General features: G+C 40.3%; 1 protein-coding gene and 1 long non-coding RNA gene across 13 annotated transcripts in view; both read left to right on the top strand.

The window, feature by feature from the left end:
• Ph4alphaefb (prolyl 4-hydroxylase subunit alpha-1) overlaps window positions 1-16,204 on the top strand; it is a 243,083-nt gene extending 226,879 nt beyond the window's left edge. For 9 of the 12 annotated variants that reach the window (XM_076307698.1, XM_076307706.1, XM_076307705.1 and 6 more), the window contains 9 exons: window positions 5,998-6,320; window positions 9,019-9,186; window positions 10,909-11,081; window positions 11,615-11,881; window positions 11,993-12,217; window positions 12,308-12,373; window positions 12,914-13,079; window positions 13,153-13,275; window positions 15,017-16,204. In XM_076307698.1, coding sequence (XP_076163813.1) covers window positions 5,998-6,320; window positions 9,019-9,186; window positions 10,909-11,081; window positions 11,615-11,881; window positions 11,993-12,217; window positions 12,308-12,373; window positions 12,914-13,079; window positions 13,153-13,247 — 1,483 coding nt within the window. In that variant the 3' untranslated portion in view covers window positions 13,248-13,275; window positions 15,017-16,204. The remainder of the gene's footprint in view (window positions 1-5,997; window positions 6,321-9,018; window positions 9,187-10,908; window positions 11,082-11,614; window positions 11,882-11,992; window positions 12,218-12,307; window positions 12,374-12,913; window positions 13,080-13,152; window positions 13,276-15,016) is intronic. The other 3 variants (XR_012991544.1, XR_012991543.1, XM_076307699.1) reach the window with 3 other exon arrangements.
• LOC143144860 (uncharacterized) lies at window positions 15,663-17,280 on the top strand. Its single transcript, XR_012991545.1, has 3 exons — window positions 15,663-15,748; window positions 16,629-16,738; window positions 17,077-17,280. It is a non-coding gene; the product is annotated as an uncharacterized LOC143144860 (long non-coding RNA).
• Window positions 17,281-17,749: the final 469 nt, after the last annotated feature.

The raw sequence follows: 17,749 nt of genomic DNA, 5'->3' as shown, positions 1-17,749 counted from the left end.
GTGTAGTTCCTCTGCATTATTTCTGTATTTTTACAAAAACCTCTTTATCCAAAACGAAAACTCTAACCGCGATCGGATTCTATGGACATTTCTGAAGAAGAAATTGCCCGACAGAAGGGTCCGAACGACTTACGTTTCGATTCAATGGGAAATCAACCTTGTGTAAACCATAGTTGCCTTTTTTTTTAATTTCAGGATTCTTCGTATACTTCTGTAGACACCAATCACCAAACTATGATGTACTTGTTAATCAATTTCAATCAACAGAAATTTCTTTAACGTAATACTCTAAATTCGCAGCCAATTAGCTCGGTACTACCCGCGACGAAGAATTATCGTTCATCGCGAGTAATACCGATTACCAGGTCTCACCGCGTGGAGGTTGCTGCGAGCGGAGACCCGGAGAGAGATAGATCGAATCAAAGTTCCATCGATCTCCCTCGACATACATTACAAACGAAATTACTACACCGAGAAGATGGAAGGAACCAAAGTTCCTTCGATCTCCTCGTTTAGTGCTGCCGAGCAATTACATTATGGACAAAAATTAGGCAAAATTAGGAAGGACGCGACGCGAACCGTGGAGCCGGTCCTACTAGGTCGATCCCGTTTCCCCTCGGTGGGTCCGATTCGAGAGAAAACGAACGACGCCTCCACTCCCCTAGAGGAGTGCCCCGTTTCTCATCTTTACGACGAGAGGGTCTTATTTTGGAGGCTTTCGCAGGGACCAGCAAAAATGCCTGCTCCTGTGCTCGCAACATGCCCTCTCTGGAAGCGGACGCACCGGAAGAGACGCAGATCGACCGTTCGGACCAGCTACACGGCCGGTCACTTGCTTATGCAACAAGCAGAGGTGGCCGAACTGAGAAACGAGGAAGCGAGCAAAATAAGCTAAAGATTGGATAATTGCTCGGCAGAGCACAGGTATTCGTACATGGTGGCCTTAAAACTAAATTAGTCTTAAAAAAAGTTCTGCCAAGGAATTACATCGTCGAACAAAACGAGGCAAAAGTGGGAAAGACGCGACGCGAACCGTGGAGTCGGTCCTACTAGGTCTATCCCGTTTCCCCTTAGTGGGCCCGATTCAAGAGGAAATGCGCGACGCCTCCAGTCCTCTAGAGGAGGAGTGCCCCATTTCTCCCAACTCCGCAGTCGGGAGCACACGCGAAGCGTGGACCCGACTCACGGAGGATTACAAAGAGAGGGTCTTATCCTGGAGGCTTCCGCAGGGACCGGCATGGATACCTGCCCCTGTGTCCGCTTCATGTTCTCTCTGGAAGCGGACGCACCAGAAGAGACGACGATAGACCGTTCGGACCAGCTACACGGCCGGTCACTTGCTTATGCAACAAGCAGTGGTGACCGGGCTGAGAAACGGGGTAGCGAGAAAAAATAAGCTAAAGATTCCATAATTGCTCGGCAGATCACATATATTCGTACACGGTGGCCTTAAAACTATCTTAGTCCAAACTTAAAATTAAAGATCCGGCAATAGATGCGACGAAGGAATCCTCTTCTGTCTTCGTTTTCCGATGTACTTGGCTAAGGTGGTCAAATTAAATTTACAATACATATTAAACAAATCAAGACACGATCAGAAAATGAATACAGTATATGTGTAACGAAGAAAATAAACATGGAAAAACAAGCAGAAATTAAAATTGGTGAGTAAATACAGGTGTATAAGAAAACATAAATTAAAAGAAAAAATCTGAAAAAAAAAAAAAAAATTGGAGAGTGGTCGCCAGTACCGGTTGCCGATAGGGTAACCGGTGTCCTTGGCTATCCGCGGAGGGTCCAGTACCTATAATCGAGACCTCCGTCCACCTCGGAGGCTCCTGCTGAAAAGAAATTTTTGGTAACCGGGAGGGGCTATATATACCCCAAGCAAGGTGACTTACCGATACCTCGATTGTCTTTGTTCGTTCTAACCGAATGTTTCAAAAATTCGATGGCTTTTAAGCCATTATTTATACTAGGACATTCTTAATAATTGTTTAAACTGTGATTTCACGACGGTTCTTAATAATTTCGATAAATCAACATCAAGATATCGCGAAATCCGTGAAGGAGGACCGTTTCAGTGAATGTTTCTTCCTCTCGTGATTGTTATTAACAATCACGTATGTTCCCAATCTTAATCGAATAATGTGTATCTTATTTATGCATTACAAATGATTAAGTGACTTATAGAAATTGATTTTGTTCGAGATTCGAAGTAAAAACTTGTTTCGTAAAGATCAAAAGCATGGAAAGTAATAATTGTCTATTTACTACATTAATTTAACATTTGTTTAATTCTTATAATTTATACAATATGCATAGAAGTTGTATTTTTTATTTAAACGCACCGAAATTCAATTAATCACTTTTCTAGATAGATAAATCATCGTGATAAACACTTGTGAATCGATAATCGATATGTGTAGCCTTGACAATGTCGGTTGGAGCTCAATTAAAAATTCCGTGGTGAACGAAAAATACTTCAACGAAATGATATTTTAAGCTATTATTTATACCAGAACAAGATTAATAATTGTTTAGACTATGGTCCTACGACAGTTGTTAATAATTATGATAAATAAACATCAAGGTATTGCGAAATCCGCGGAGGCATACGGTTTCAGTGAATGTTTGTTCATTTCCACTATTGTTCTTAACATTTATGTATGTTCGTAATATAAACGTTACAATATGGGTCTTATTTATGCATTATAAATGATTGATTTGCCTATGAAAATTAATTTTGATTCATATTCGATGTAAAAGATTACTACTGATTAGATTGTCGATTTTCGATCGAAATTAATTTTTGTAAACTGATTAATAGTTTATAATCCATAGATAAGATTCACATTTCAACATTAATATCCGGAACATACAAAAATGTTAAGAACAATAGTGGAAATGAACAAACATTCACTGAAACCGTATGCCTCCGCGGATTTCGCAATACCTTGATGTTTATTTATCATAATTATTAACAACTGTCGTAGGACCATAGTCTAAACAATTATTAATCTTGTTCTGGTATAAATAATAGCTTAAAATATCATTTCGTTGAAGTATTTTTCGTTCACCACGGAATTTTTAATTGAGCTCCAACCGACATTGTCAAGGCTACACATATCGATTATCGATTCACAAGTGTTTATCACGATGATTTATCTATCTAGAAAAGTGATTAATTGAATTTCGGTGCGTTTAAATAAAAAATACAACTTCTATGCATATTGTATAAATTATAAGAATTAAACAAATGTTAAATTAATGTAGTAAATAGACAATTATTACTTTCCATGCTTTTGATCTTTACGAAACAAGTTTTTACTTCGAATCTCGAACAAAATCAATTTCTATAAGTCACTTAATCATTTGTAATGCATAAATAAGATACACATTATTCGATTAAGATTGGGAACATACGTGATTGTTAATAACAATCACGAGAGGAAGAAACATTCACTGAAACGGTCCTCCTTCACGGATTTCGCGATATCTTGATGTTGATTTATCGAAATTATTAAGAACCGTCGTGAAATCACAGTTTAAACAATTATTAAGAATGTCCTAGTATAAATAATGGCTTAAAAGCCATCGAATTTTTGAAACATTCGGTTAGAACGAACAAAGACAATCGAGGTATCGGTAAGTCACCTTGCTTGGGGTATATATAGCCCCTCCCGGTTACCAAAAATTTCTTTTCAGCAGGAGCCTCCGAGGTGGACGGAGGTCTCGATTATAGGTACTGGACCCTCCGCGGATAGCCAAGGACACCGGTTACCCTATCGGCAACCGGTACTGGCGACCACTCTCCAATTTTTTTTTTTTTTTTTCAGATTTTTTCTTTTAATTTATGTTTTCTTATACACCTGTATTTACTCACCAATTTTAATTTCTGCTTGTTTTTCCATGTTTATTTTCTTCGTTACACATATACTGTATTCATTTTCTGATCGTGTCTTGATTTGTTTAATATGTATTGTAAATTTAATTTGACCACCTTAGCCAAGTACATCGGAAAACGAAGACAGAAGAGGATTCCTTCGTCGCATCTATTGCCGGATCTTTAATTTTAAGTTTGGACTAAGATAGTTTTAAGGCCACCGTGTACGAATATATGTGATCTGCCGAGCAATTATGGAATCTTTAGCTTATTTTTTCTCGCTACCCCGTTTCTCAGCCCGGTCACCACTGCTTGTTGCATAAGCAAGTGACCGGCCGTGTAGCTGGTCCGAACGGTCTATCGTCGTCTCTTCTGGTGCGTCCGCTTCCAGAGAGAACATGAAGCGGACACAGGGGCAGGTATCCATGCCGGTCCCTGCGGAAGCCTCCAGGATAAGACCCTCTCTTTGTAATCCTCCGTGAGTCGGGTCCACGCTTCGCGTGTGCTCCCGACTGCGGAGTTGGGAGAAATGGGGCACTCCTCCTCTAGAGGACTGGAGGCGTCGCGCATTTCCTCTTGAATCGGGCCCACTAAGGGGAAACGGGATAGACCTAGTAGGACCGACTCCACGGTTCGCGTCGCGTCTTTCCCACTTTTGCCTCGTTTTGTTCGACGATGTAATTCCTTGGCAGAACTTTTTTTAAGACTAATTTAGTTTTAAGGCCACCATGTACGAATACCTGTGCTCTGCCGAGCAATTATCCAATCTTTAGCTTATTTTGCTCGCTTCCTCGTTTCTCAGTCCGGCCACCTCTGCTTGTTGCATAAGCAAGTGACCGGCCGTGTAGCTGGTCCGAACGGTCGATCTGCGTCTCTTCCGGTGCGTCCGCTTCCAGAGAGGGCATGTTGCGAGCACAGGAGCAGGCATTTTTGCTGGTCCCTGCGAAAGCCTCCAAAATAAGACCCTCTCGTCGTAAAGATGAGAAACGGGGCACTTCTCTAGGGGAGTGGAGGCGTCGTTCGTTTTCTCTCGAATCGGACCCACCGAGGGGAAACGGGATCGACCTAGTAGGACCGGCTCCACGGTTCGCGTCGCGTCCTTCCTAATTTTGCCTAATTTTTGTCCATAATGTAATTGCTCGGCAGCACTAAACGAGGAGATCGAAGGAACTTTGATTCCTTCCATCTTCTCGGTGTAGTAATTTCGTTTGTAATGTATGTCGAGGGAGATCGATGGAACTTTGATTCGATCTATCTCTCTCCGGGTCTCCGCTCGCAGCAACCTCCACGCGGTGAGACCTGGTAATCGGTATTACTCGCGATGAACGATAATTCTTCGTCGCGGGTAGTACCGAGCTAATTGGCTGCGAATTTAGAGTATTACGTTAAAGAAATTTCTGTTGATTGAAATTGATTAACAAGTACATCATAGTTTGGTGATTGGTGTCTACAGAAGTATACGAAGAATCCTGAAATTAAAAAAAAAGGCAACTATGGTTTACACAAGGTTGATTTCCCATTGAATCGAAACGTAAGTCGTTCGGACCCTTCTGTCGGGCAATTTCTTCTTCAGAAATGTCCATAGAATCCGATCGTGGTTAGAGTTTTCGTTTTGGATAAAGAGGTTTTTGTAATAATACAAAAATAATGCAGAGAAACTACACACATCGACCCTATTTTAAACTTCGAGATAAATTTATAACTATTTAGAACCAGAAACAATTAATAAATTATATACCGCTATATTTGGGAAGCTCTAGACTTTGAAAAGCACTAGACCGTACTTGTAACGGTGTAGGACTATGTAATTAAGTACATAATCGTTACAAGGGTTCGAATCTAGACGATTAAATTTCGAACGTATTTGCAAGCTACTGGATTCCATCGCTAATCCTTGGCTCATTATCGCGAAGCCTTAACGGAAGACGTTACGCGCCGAGTCCTGGAAGAAACGGAGTTCCCCGAGACGGGGAAATTTTCTTCCCGACGATAGAAAATAAAAGCCGAGAAACCGTTTCCCGTAAATTGAAACAGGTCCGAGTCCTGAAATGGAGAAATTTTAAACAGCGGTGGTGAAAATGTGACCAAAGTAAAACGTTTGGTTGTTTCAGAAACGTGGAGGATTACACGAGGGAACACGAGGAAGCCTCGAGAAACATTCAGCAGTACCTGTCGAATCCAATCAACGCTTATCTGCTAGTGAAAAGATTGACCACTGACTGGAAGCGAGTGGAGGAGTTGATAACCCAGGATGTCGGCAAATCTTTCGTCGCGAATATTACCAGTTCGCGCAGTGACCTCAAATTCCCAACTGACGAGGACCTTAATGGCGCTGCCGTCGCTCTGATGAGGCTTCAGGACACCTATAAACTCGAAACTGCACAAGTCGCCAGAGGCGTACTGAATGGAGTTCAGTACAGCACTGGGTTAAGCGGTTCGTATATACTTTTTCTCGTGCTTACGTTTCCATATTTATTTCTTTAATTCGATCGTAAAAAAAAGGAAAATGTAGCTCCGCTAAAATATACTGACAGGCATCGCGTTATTTTAAACAAACGCCAGACAAGAAACTTCTGTGTCCTTTTCCATGACGTTAAGAAGTATACGGTAACGTCTCGGGTATCGATAGAGTTTATTACGCATTCGGATTCGCGATCAGGCATTACTTCCGTCACTGTTTGCGTTCAACTTTGCCCCATTGTATTCTATTCATTGTACTCTTCGGGCAACTCGATAAAGTTCGACCATTTTCTATAACAAATTCTCCATTATCTCCTCGCGTATTGATAATTAGCGATACCCATTGTCGAATATTACGCGAACCACCACCCTACGCAAGACGAAACGATCTTTCGAACGTTTCCTCCGACTAAATAGTAACTTTGTAAGGTTACGATTAAGCACAAGAATATCCGGACCCATTTTTATACGACCTTTTCCGAACCTCGGGGCGAGCACAATACGGAAAGTTCAACCATCTATTTTCGCATCTCCCTGCATTTAGACGTAAGAATAAATCTACCTATTAATTATTTCGATCGATCGTATCCAGAACGTCACGCGTCCGGACACGTGTCCGAAGACCGTATTTACGGAATCTCGGGAATCTCCTTTTTCGAAGATAGTGCACGCGACGAATCGCAAAGTGGAAACACACGGAATGCAAAGTGTTCGAAAAGAAACGGTTCGTTACGGTTCATCCGCATTCCGCTATCGCGTTGGTCTAGCTCGCGAAATAAAAAAAATAGCAAAGGAGGAAAAAAAAAAGAAGGGGGTGAAAATAGCGGGGATGGAAGCTTCGCTCCGCGCTGCTTTTTCGTCGTGAATTATTTATGCGGGTTTAACGGAAGGGGCAAAACGTTGCGAATCGACAGGAATATTGGCCCCCGATGTTACCTGCGCTTAAAGATCCTTGGTATGAATAATTTACGCGATTTCCTTTATCAGCATCCTGTCCTCGTTTCCGTGCGACCAGCCCCCTCTGATTTTTGCTCCCCGCGGTTCATGCTGTCGCAGCATTTCGCATCTTCCGACGCAGCAACCATTTCCCCCCTTCTCCCCCTCTACTTCTTGCTTCTTATTACCTCCGGGCTTTCGCTTTTTACCGCAACAAGAAAGTGATTTTTACGTCGAGGTTACATCTAGCAGCCATTTCCGTTACGTTACTCGAAGACGGTTGAAGAGAAATCGACGAATCTTAAACGACTCGAAAATGATTCGTAAAACCGCGGTGGGAATGGTCTCGCGGTATCATCGATCGGTCGATTTACTTTGCGTATTATTAGCCTCCGTTTGAATACTTCTAAAATTCTAAAATACCGAAGGCCAGTGTTGGAGATTTCTCGACGCGACAGAGACTCGATTGGAAATCTATAAAATTCTTTTTCGAGGCAGAAAATTCATTCAGGTTCTACCAGAAATGAATTCGAAGAGGATCGCGTCAAGTGCTCTCGTATCCTTTGCCCTCTTCCGATCTAATAATCGTTGTCATCGCGATCGAAACGAAACGAGCTCGCAATACGATTCGCGAGTCGAACGAGTTTTTCTCCGGATAAACGCGACCCGAGGAGGGAGGGCAAACCTTTGTGGTTTGCGAAAAATGCGAAGAAATTAATTAACGAACCAAGTTTCTCGTGGAAACCGCGCCAGCGGCGAGAAGAAACGAAAAAGAAAGAAAGGGAAGGAAGTTCCGTGCTTTGAAGCCAGTTAGAATATATAATAAGGCGATGAAAAACCTTTAAACTTTGGCTAAAACTTCGCGTCCCGCGGGATCGTTCGATTCAGTCTGGCTATACAGTTCGAAGAGAACGCGGAAGCTTTCTTTCGCGTTTTTCAATTTTAACTTTCAAATTTTCAACGCCTCCCGTGTCCCCCTGATCCTAACTCACCGTCTGTTATTACGAATGTAATTATGATAATCGAGTCATGAATTATACAGAGTGAGCTCAGAATCGCGGAACAATCAAGAACAGGGTGACTGTTCGAGGAAAAATAAGTCGAAATCGTGGAATAAATTGTCCTCGTCCGGAGCTTTGTTTTCGAGAAAAACAACTTTGAAATTCAGTCAAGCTCCGTAGATTCCGGGAGAACGAAACTCCGTTTAATGGGTCTTGTAGACTTTTAGTGCGCCGTTATATTGCACGTGATCGTAGATTGCTACAGTTCGGAATAAATTCTCAATTTTCTCTCGTCGAAAGTGCTGCAACGGTATTAGCAAAGTTTCATTCGTCGAATCGATGCTGCGTAAACGCTTGCCCGATGTGACCTACATTTTTACCTCGTCAAAGACTTTGACTTTTTCAGCCCGGCCGTTATTCTTCTTCGAAAAGGTTTTCCCTACCTTTTGCTTCGTTTCGTTGCAAGATTTTTCCTTCGCTGCGGTAAAAATTGGTTCGACGAACCGATAGATCCCTCAGCGACGTGGATGTAACTGGATCGGAACGATTCTTCTCCGAGATCGTTTTTAATCAAGATTTCGGCCGTGAACGCTCGTATTATCGTTTTCGATCCGTCTCGCGCATCGCGGTGCTTCGATCGAAAATGGATAAAAGTGTCCGCGAGAGGAATTAGAAGGACTTATCGAACGTAAGATTTTTATCTAAATTTGTGATCCGTTTCCTGGCGTTTTACAGCCGGCGATTGCTTCGAGCTGGGACGGCAGTCTTATCATAACCGTGATTACTACCATACGGTTCTCTGGATGCAGGAAGCCATGGATCGGCTTCAAGAAGAACAGAACGCGACCACGACTTCGAAGCTGGACATATTGGAGTACCTCGCGTTCTCGACGTACATGCAAGGTTTCTATCTCGATTAATACGGACAACTTTGAACTTGTTCGCTGCTGGGAAAGAATATACTTTGGCCCGTGTTACTTCTTACCGGTTTGAAATATTAAGTGTAAAATTAACAAGGAGAACGATAAATATCACGGTCTTACGGTTAACGTGCTACGATAACGGGTATCTCGCAAGATAAAAGCATGGAAAAAGTAACGCAAACTGTCTCGATGAGTTTTATACGGCGAATACAATGGACTTGTAAATTTTAGAGGTAGGTGTGGAATAAATATCGGGAAAGTTATCGAGTAAGATTTTAAACGAATATAACAGCAGCGAATGCCGCGCGGGACTTTAAATATTTGTTTTAAGGAAGAGGCTAAAGCGTTTGACAAATTCTGCAAACGATTTAGCTTTGCAACGGTCCGCGCCGAGGTAATTCGCTGGGTGAATTAAAATAACAATTGTTTGCGGTTTTCAGTTGCCAGACGGAGAAGAATTTGCGAGCGAGAAGCTGGAGAAAAAATTCCACAGCCTCGTAAAATCCGCGCATTATAAATTAGGAGCTAAATTACTCGCGCTTCCGTCTGGTTACTCTGTGGTTACAAAGTTTCGAGACTGCTCACATTTTTCATTTTGTTTTCCGTTTTTCAGCGCACATTTCGAAATCCTTTTGTCCCGGAGCAAACGAAACAGCGATAAATCGAGTAACACGCGACGTAAAAAACAAACAGAATTGAATCGTCAAATTAAAAGTGAATTAAACGTAACTTTTTTAAGCAGAATTTAATTCCCGTTAAGATTTATTTGTAACGCTTTTTAACATTTTTACGAACAACTAACATATATCGGAAAAAAAACAACATTTTCGAAATTTGTCTCGATTATAATATTTACCTTCCTCGTGGATCGGAACATAAAACCTGCAGCTTTAATCGTCACTGTAGCGGACCTCACCGGATAGTTTCGGCGACGTATAGCTATGCGTCGAAAGCGTAATTTGACGCGCGACAGTCGCGCGGAGGACTTGACGCCGTGTAACGTAAACAGGCGAACTAGCTTATCGTTGTCGGCGGAGGCCTGCACTTGACTAAACGAGTTACCGTTGTCCGAAAGAAGGCGATCGTGAGAATCGACTTCGAGGACAGCAGGGCGGCGGTCGAAGGACCGGTGAGCAGAGGTCGCCCGTATAATAAAGAACGAAGCCAGATCCTTTCCGTCCGCCGAACTATTCGCTCGATTTTTACTCGCTTTGCGTCAATTATTTCATACCTACCTACCGTACAATCCTCAAAGTCACTATCGAGAAATTAAAAGTTTCAAGGATTTTCAAATTTCAAGGAAAGTTTAAACGAACAAAATCGTGTCGTGTGTCGAGACACTCGTTTCGTAAAATCAACGGTCTGTACGAAAAGACGGTTGAAAGAACTCGGCTGGAATTTAATTGGCATGAAATTTTGCGTGCCAGGCGACGAAGTTCGCCGGTTGGTTTGTTTAAAGCTCCATTAAAACTTTCCCCGATGCATCGCGTTTGAATCGCTCTACCGGATCTTCGAAATTCAAACCACTGACGTTTAACTCGACCGGGAGGCCTTAAATCCCAGAATTACAGAAGTAGTCGTTTGTTAATAATACTGTTCCCCGTGACGGTGGGAATTTAATATTAAGTTGCGTAAATACAACGTTTTCGTGGCCCGACTCGGAGTAACTCGATTTGCTAATGAAATTTATTCCATTGTACAGGGAACGTAGCTCGAGCTTTAAGCATGACGAACGAGCTTTTGGAGCTGGTACCGACTCACGAGCGGGCTTTGGGAAACCGAGCTTATTACCAGAAGGAAATTCAGAGCAAGGCGAGTCTGTCGAAGAAGAAACGCGGCGAGGACGGTCAGGACGACACAGCGATACCCGAACAAGTAAGACGATCGTGTTAAACGACGCAACATTTTTAGACAACGCGTCGAGAGATCTTTTATTTTCTGCTAGGCGAGCAAAGTACATCGTTTGTCGTATCTTGAGCTCACTTTTTGCAACATTCGGAAGCAGACTTTTGTTCCATTTCCTTTGTTCGTAGCTTATCGTAGTCCTTGGCGTCACTGGTGGGGACGTTGCTCTTTGGAAACTTGAAACCTCTCGTAGATTTTCGAGTACAAAATCTTTTCGACGTTCCACTTGATTACGCGTGTATGGTAATTTCCGGTTTCGAGTGACAAAATCGTAAGCATCGGTTCGCTCGAAACAGGAACGGAGCGATGCCGGAAACCCTGTCCCGATAGGATCAGAGGTCAAGAACGATTCGATCATTGTCCTTTGATCTTTTCTCGGGAAATCCTGTTTCACCCTTCGGAGCATTCAGGAACGCTTACCGACTACTTATCGAGCATAACGTTTTAACGATACTCGATCTTGTACGTACACAATTGACCCATTTCTTTCTCGTACTGTTCAGCACTTCACCGTTAACGAGGAAAAAGCGAAACCCTGGGACGAGCTGACGGAAAGAGAACGATACGAGATGCTTTGCCGTGGCGAGGTTTCGATTCCGCGGGAGATACAAAAGAAACTGAAGTGCCGCTATGTAGATCGTGGTATCCCGTTTCTAAAAATCGCGCCGTTCAAGGAGGAAGAAGCCTATCTGGACCCAAGGATAGTCATTTATCACGACGTGATATACGACGAGGAAATCGAGACTATCAAAAGAATGGCGCAACCCAGGGTAACGAACTGTTTAAATTTCGGACGACCTTCGAATGGCCTTAAGACGTTCCAGAAATGATTTTTACGCGTGTAAACTAGACTGAGAGATTCGTGTTGTTTGATATTGCAGTTCAAGCGCGCCACGGTGCAGAATTATAAAACTGGTGCCTTAGAGATAGCGAATTATAGAATCAGTAAAAGTGCATGGCTACACGAGCACGAGCACAAACACGTAGAAGCGGTAAGCAGGCGCGTGGAACAAATGACGAGCATGACTGTCGATACCGCCGAAGAGTTACAAGTAGTCAATTACGGGATCGGCGGCCATTACGAGCCACACTTTGATTTTGCGAGGGTTAGTCAACATTTTTGCGTCGATGCGCTATCGTGTATTCGGCTGAACGATTACCGAATACAACTGATCGAATTTAACGTTTGTGTTTAGAAAGAGGAAACAAACGCATTTAAAAGTCTGGGAACTGGCAACCGTATTGCTACAGTTCTGTATTACGTAAGTATACTATCGTTTATCTAACGGATAGGCTTATTTCAATAGGTATCGGTCTACTTCCATACGATTACTCATCTTTTAACGAGTTGCAAGTAACGATCATTTCCTAGACGTTTCCTTCGTATCCCCAATTTACGTATGATCTGCATAGAAGAAGATAATACGATCGAGATCGTTGTTCGATTATATATCTAACAAGGGAAGGACTCAACCTATTAATCTTAACGTGCTTTTGCAGCACGGTTAGAATATAAAATGTCTATTGGAACGTGTAGAACATTAAATGTAGATACTAGAGTTTTTTTTTAGAGATACAAGTAACCATCATATGGGATACCTATAGTAACCTATCATCCACAGTTTTTGCGAGAGAAAATTAGTATTCGTAATACATAGCACGAATTACTGTATGTAACTTTTATCGTTTATATTTTTAAAAATTCCGAGTGTTCTACGTTTAATGTTTTACACGTTGCAACGGGTACCTATCTCCCTTTGCGAGAGGAAACAATTTCAAAGTTAACTTTCGAATACTTTTAGATGAGCGATGTAGAACAAGGCGGTGGTACCGTTTTCACGGCCATCAACATTTCGTTGTGGCCGAAGAAAGGTAGCGCGGCATTCTGGTACAACCTCAAGCCAAACGGAGAAGGAGACTTCAAGACGAGACACGCGGCTTGTCCTGTGCTCACTGGATCCAAATGGGGTGCGTAAAACGATTGAAATAATCTATGGAACTATGAACCGTATTCATTCTATACGTGCACGTTTTATTCCAGTGGCGAACAAATGGCTACACGAAAGAGGTCAAGAATTTTTCAGACCCTGCACCCTCGAAAATCAAGCGACCGACGAAACTGACATCAGGCACTGAATCAACGGCTCGACTCTGGATCGACAATGTTAGTGAAAATAAACAAAAGAGAGATACATTTTTAGTCTCTGCTCAACCGTTCAAACGCAACAAAAATGAAATGAACAAATCACCTCTGCACCATTGCAAAATACATTCAAATAACGGATCGGGACATTATTTGATGTGTTGCGCGAACAAATGTCGGAAAAATTTGAAACGATGTGATTAAATGGTAATGATGTAATTTTTGTATCGGTCACTGGCCCTTTAGGTACGTCGATGTCACAAGAGACAATTGTGATGGTATTGAATATTTTCAAAACTGCCAACACTTATTATACGCATTTAAACTTCTCTTTTTTGTTGTTGTTTTTTTTTTTAAACAATAATTCACTAAAGTAACGAGACAGTTCCTGAAATAATTCGCTCGAACTTCGCGTCTCGCATAATAAATTATCTTTAGTCGTAGGATTTTTACCGAATCACAGCATTTAAGTGTAGCATACGTTAGAAATTAAAGCAATAACGAATTGCACATTCAGGCCAGTTAGTTCGTCTTAAACACGGTGATCCTCGTGTTCGTATACGAAGAAAAGCGTGAAAAATGCGTACCGAACACGAGAGGAGGACCGCGATTAATCGATGTAATTGAATTCGCACGACGGAGAAAACAAGAAACGGAAACTTGCATTCCTGTGTTCATCAAAGAATATTCTAATTAAATCTTCGCCGTATCGTTCCTTCTTCTACGGACACGTTTCTCCCATTCGATCGGGTCTTTTTGTAAATAGTAGTAACGTAATCGAGAAGCGAATCGACGATTCCTTGGAGATCCACAGCGTCTTGTATACGAATCGCTTGTAAAAAAAAAAAAAAAATAAAAAAAATTATAAAAAAAAACAGTAAAAGAAGGGGAATGAAGATAAAAGATTAGAATTTATCGACGAGAATGCACGTCTCTTTACAACCGGTGATATTGATCTTAGCATGTAAGCCGTTATTCGTGAGCTTTGATATTCGTCGTCGTTTCGAATAAGAAATCTGATCGAAACTGTCAAGTAGGAAAAATACTCAAATAATCGAGTAGAACGTATATACAACGTACCTTAGATGTCGCCACTATTCTTCGCACGATCCCTCCGCCATCTTGAATCGTAATCTCCTGTACGCGTAAATTTGACGAACGTTCCTTCGATCTTTCGTCGAATAAAAGTTTTCGCGAAATATTTACTTGTTGCACACGAACACGGAATGTTAACACTACTTTATGTCCAAAAATATAGGGCAATTGCCTGAAATTACTTTTTATTTAACGACTTTAAGAAAAATATACGAGAAGAGATACGTTGTATTGGAAAAACATACTTTTTATATACCTTACGTTTTTGAAGATATTAAAATTAGTTTCAAATATTTAAACAATATTATACATTGTTCGTTAAGTGTGACAATTCTTAATTCATAGAGAAAATTTAACGATCTGCAGTAAATAACGATGTTCAAATTATAAAATTTTTTCTATCAATATTTTTAAATGTAAAAGGCATAAGAATGAAACTTTTTTTTTATTAGGTAGACCTTTTCAAATGCAAAAACATTTCTTCTCGTATATTTTTTCCAAAATTAACAAATAAAAAGTAATTTCGAATGACAACGTTCAATGATTAATCTTGTATAAGAAGTACGAGAGGTAAATTTGAACGAACGCGAGCTCAATAATTAAATTTTTACGTACTTTCTTATAAAATACCCGAGTTTTTATGAAAGATTTATTTTCTTATTCTTAGATACCTGAACAGTGGAAAACAATTCAGAAATTGTTTGCAGCTTCGAATGTCAGGAGTCTTTCTGTTTGAGATCGGCCATGAAAGACGCGCGCTTCGACGAAGCTGGATAATATTTGTTCGAAATACATCGCACATTTACACGTAAAGATGTTTCGTGTTCATTTATCACAGAACTAAACACAATAATAATGTATTATGGTGAAACACTCACGATTACAGTATTTCATCGCATTATCTTAATTCTTTTTAGCACAGATGTTTGCACGTTGCGCGCTCAAAAGTCGCTTAAACATGAAGGACGTTTCACATCGTAGATAGTCACTAAACATGGCGGATGCATCGTGCTCCTGATTGGTCTGTTCATTACCAACCGCAGCGTACAACCAATCGAATCGATGATTCGCCAGCTTGGCGCCTAACATATAATCGATGTTCGACTGTCGATAACTAAACATTTAAAAACAATCGAATTGTTAGAAGTACTCGTCTTCGTTGAACGTTTTTCCATAATATTTGAACGTAGAAGATTGATAGTGCAGACGAGAATACAGGGGTAGTCGTTTCATTAACGACGATTGATTCAATTTTTGTGAAATTCTCGTGATTTCCACATCGTCCCCAGGAGCTACCTTCTAACAAACATAAACGGCGAATGAAAATCATCGTGGCACAACAAACTCGATTCATAAATTCTCGACTGCGCTAAAGTCATGAATTATGATCTCATGATTGGTAAGCTCTTTTTATTCGTAACTTTTGATAAATAAAAAACGAAGTTTGGCACGGATCATGAATTCATTCCGATGTAAATAATTATTGTAAAAGTTTGAACAATCATATCGTTTGTTTCGATGTCCATTTTTTAATTGAGAACACCATCGATCTGTTCGGATAAAATAAGCGTTGAAACACGTGTTGTTACGATTCATTGTTATCGCACGTAATAATTATTGCTAGGCTGAGCGAACTGAAGTAGCTTACATCGTAACGATTATTCTCGATCGACTAATCGCGAGTTACTGTATCACGGAGCTACTGTATTTCCAATGTAACGTGTAGCTCGTAAGCTCGTTTATAACAATCGTTACTTCATTCTATCGATAAACCGTAATAACAATCGTTACTTCATCCTATTGATAAGCCATAAAATAATGTCATGCAATAAATGTTTACAAATCCCAAAATTTATACATCGGATATTTAATCAGCCTGAAACAATACTACTACAAAACTAGTACGAGATATTATATGTTTCTAATACTTTTTTCTATAAACCTCTAATACTATTTAATCGCTAGTTTACTTGATTTTAACATTGCATCGATGACACGAGCTTTCTTCAATTACCAAGGGATTTGTATTACTAACTCGAGACATTGGACAGTCCAGTTAATGCGAAAAGATCTTTTCTTTATTTTTATTATATATTTCGTTCTCACAGGAATATAGTTTTCATCGATTGATTTCTTATGAAATAGAATAGATAATTACAATTACCAAAAGTAAGAGCATAAGTCTCTTAATGTAGGAATCTTGCGTACTTAATCAAAGTTAGTTTGCTAAAAATTCCACGTTATAAGAAAATATAAGAAGGGGTATAATTATTTTTCAGAAAAACTTTCTTCGTATCCTATTAATGAATCGTATATCAGTGTATTATTAACACGACCCACCAGTGAATCGGACTCTGTATTTGCATCGAATAACATGTGCTTGTACCAGGTACATTGCATTGTATTAATTATTTTCATGTTTTCAATTATTAGACTACCTTAATAAGAGGAAGTTACGAATAGATAAGAATGAGGTCCATCGAAAGATGGTATGCAAAGTGATCGCTAAGTCCTTCAATCGAGGCAATGAAATTGAATTTTTTTATTAGAACTTCCAATTAAACTTTTAACATATTTTGCACTTTTTTCTATTAACTTTAGTACTTCTTCAAAATTAGACTTTTATTCTTTGAAAGAATTTCTTATTGATCTATAAGTCAATTGCTTATAACATTGCCAATATCTATTACCCAATGTCTTGAGTCTCGAGCCACATCTTTTTCCTAGGGTTCCAATGTTTGGAACTCGTGCACGATAGGAGGTTGAGGGGTCGACCAATACCGATGACAACAGTAAAGAGTTGCCTTGAGTGCAAAAAAAATAGTCCAAGTTCTGATACCCCAAAGGTAAAGAAACAAAGAGAAGCGTTGAGACGCGGAAACAGCAAAACTTTTCAATGGACGTTCCTAAGCAAGTGCCTTCTACCTTACAATCAACAATAGGTTTTATTTACTGTAGGTTAAAAATTACAATCAATGAACCCAAAAAATAAAGGAATGAATAAACGTCAGCATATCCCTATATCCTTTGTAGATACCATACACTTTGTAGGGTTCAAAAGGGTACGATCGATGGACGCGTTTGTCTAAATCGTGCGAATTGTTCGAATCTTATGGTTAATAAATCCTTTGAAAAACCATAAAATTTAGTTTCAAAGAATTTCACTTTACAATTGATAATTTCCTGATCACGCGTCTCACTTTTGGTCTCCCTAAAAGCGAATGAAACGAAGAAATAATGAAAGAAGGTCGTGTCCTTTCTACTATACATTCATCCATCAAACTTGGACCGTTTGGAAAATCTTGTTCTCATCTGGATCGGGTCAGGGCTCTTTTACAATTGCCAACGTCGAGTTTCGAACCCACTATAGATTTACAAGTACGAACTTTGACATTTACTG

Source organism: Ptiloglossa arizonensis, chromosome 3 (genome assembly GCF_051014685.1).
Source record: "Ptiloglossa arizonensis isolate GNS036 chromosome 3, iyPtiAriz1_principal, whole genome shotgun sequence".
Classification (NCBI taxonomy): Eukaryota; Metazoa; Arthropoda; class Insecta; order Hymenoptera; family Colletidae; genus Ptiloglossa; species Ptiloglossa arizonensis.
The sequence above is the reverse complement of the archived record's forward strand: the minus strand, read 5'-3'. Positions and strand labels throughout refer to the sequence as shown.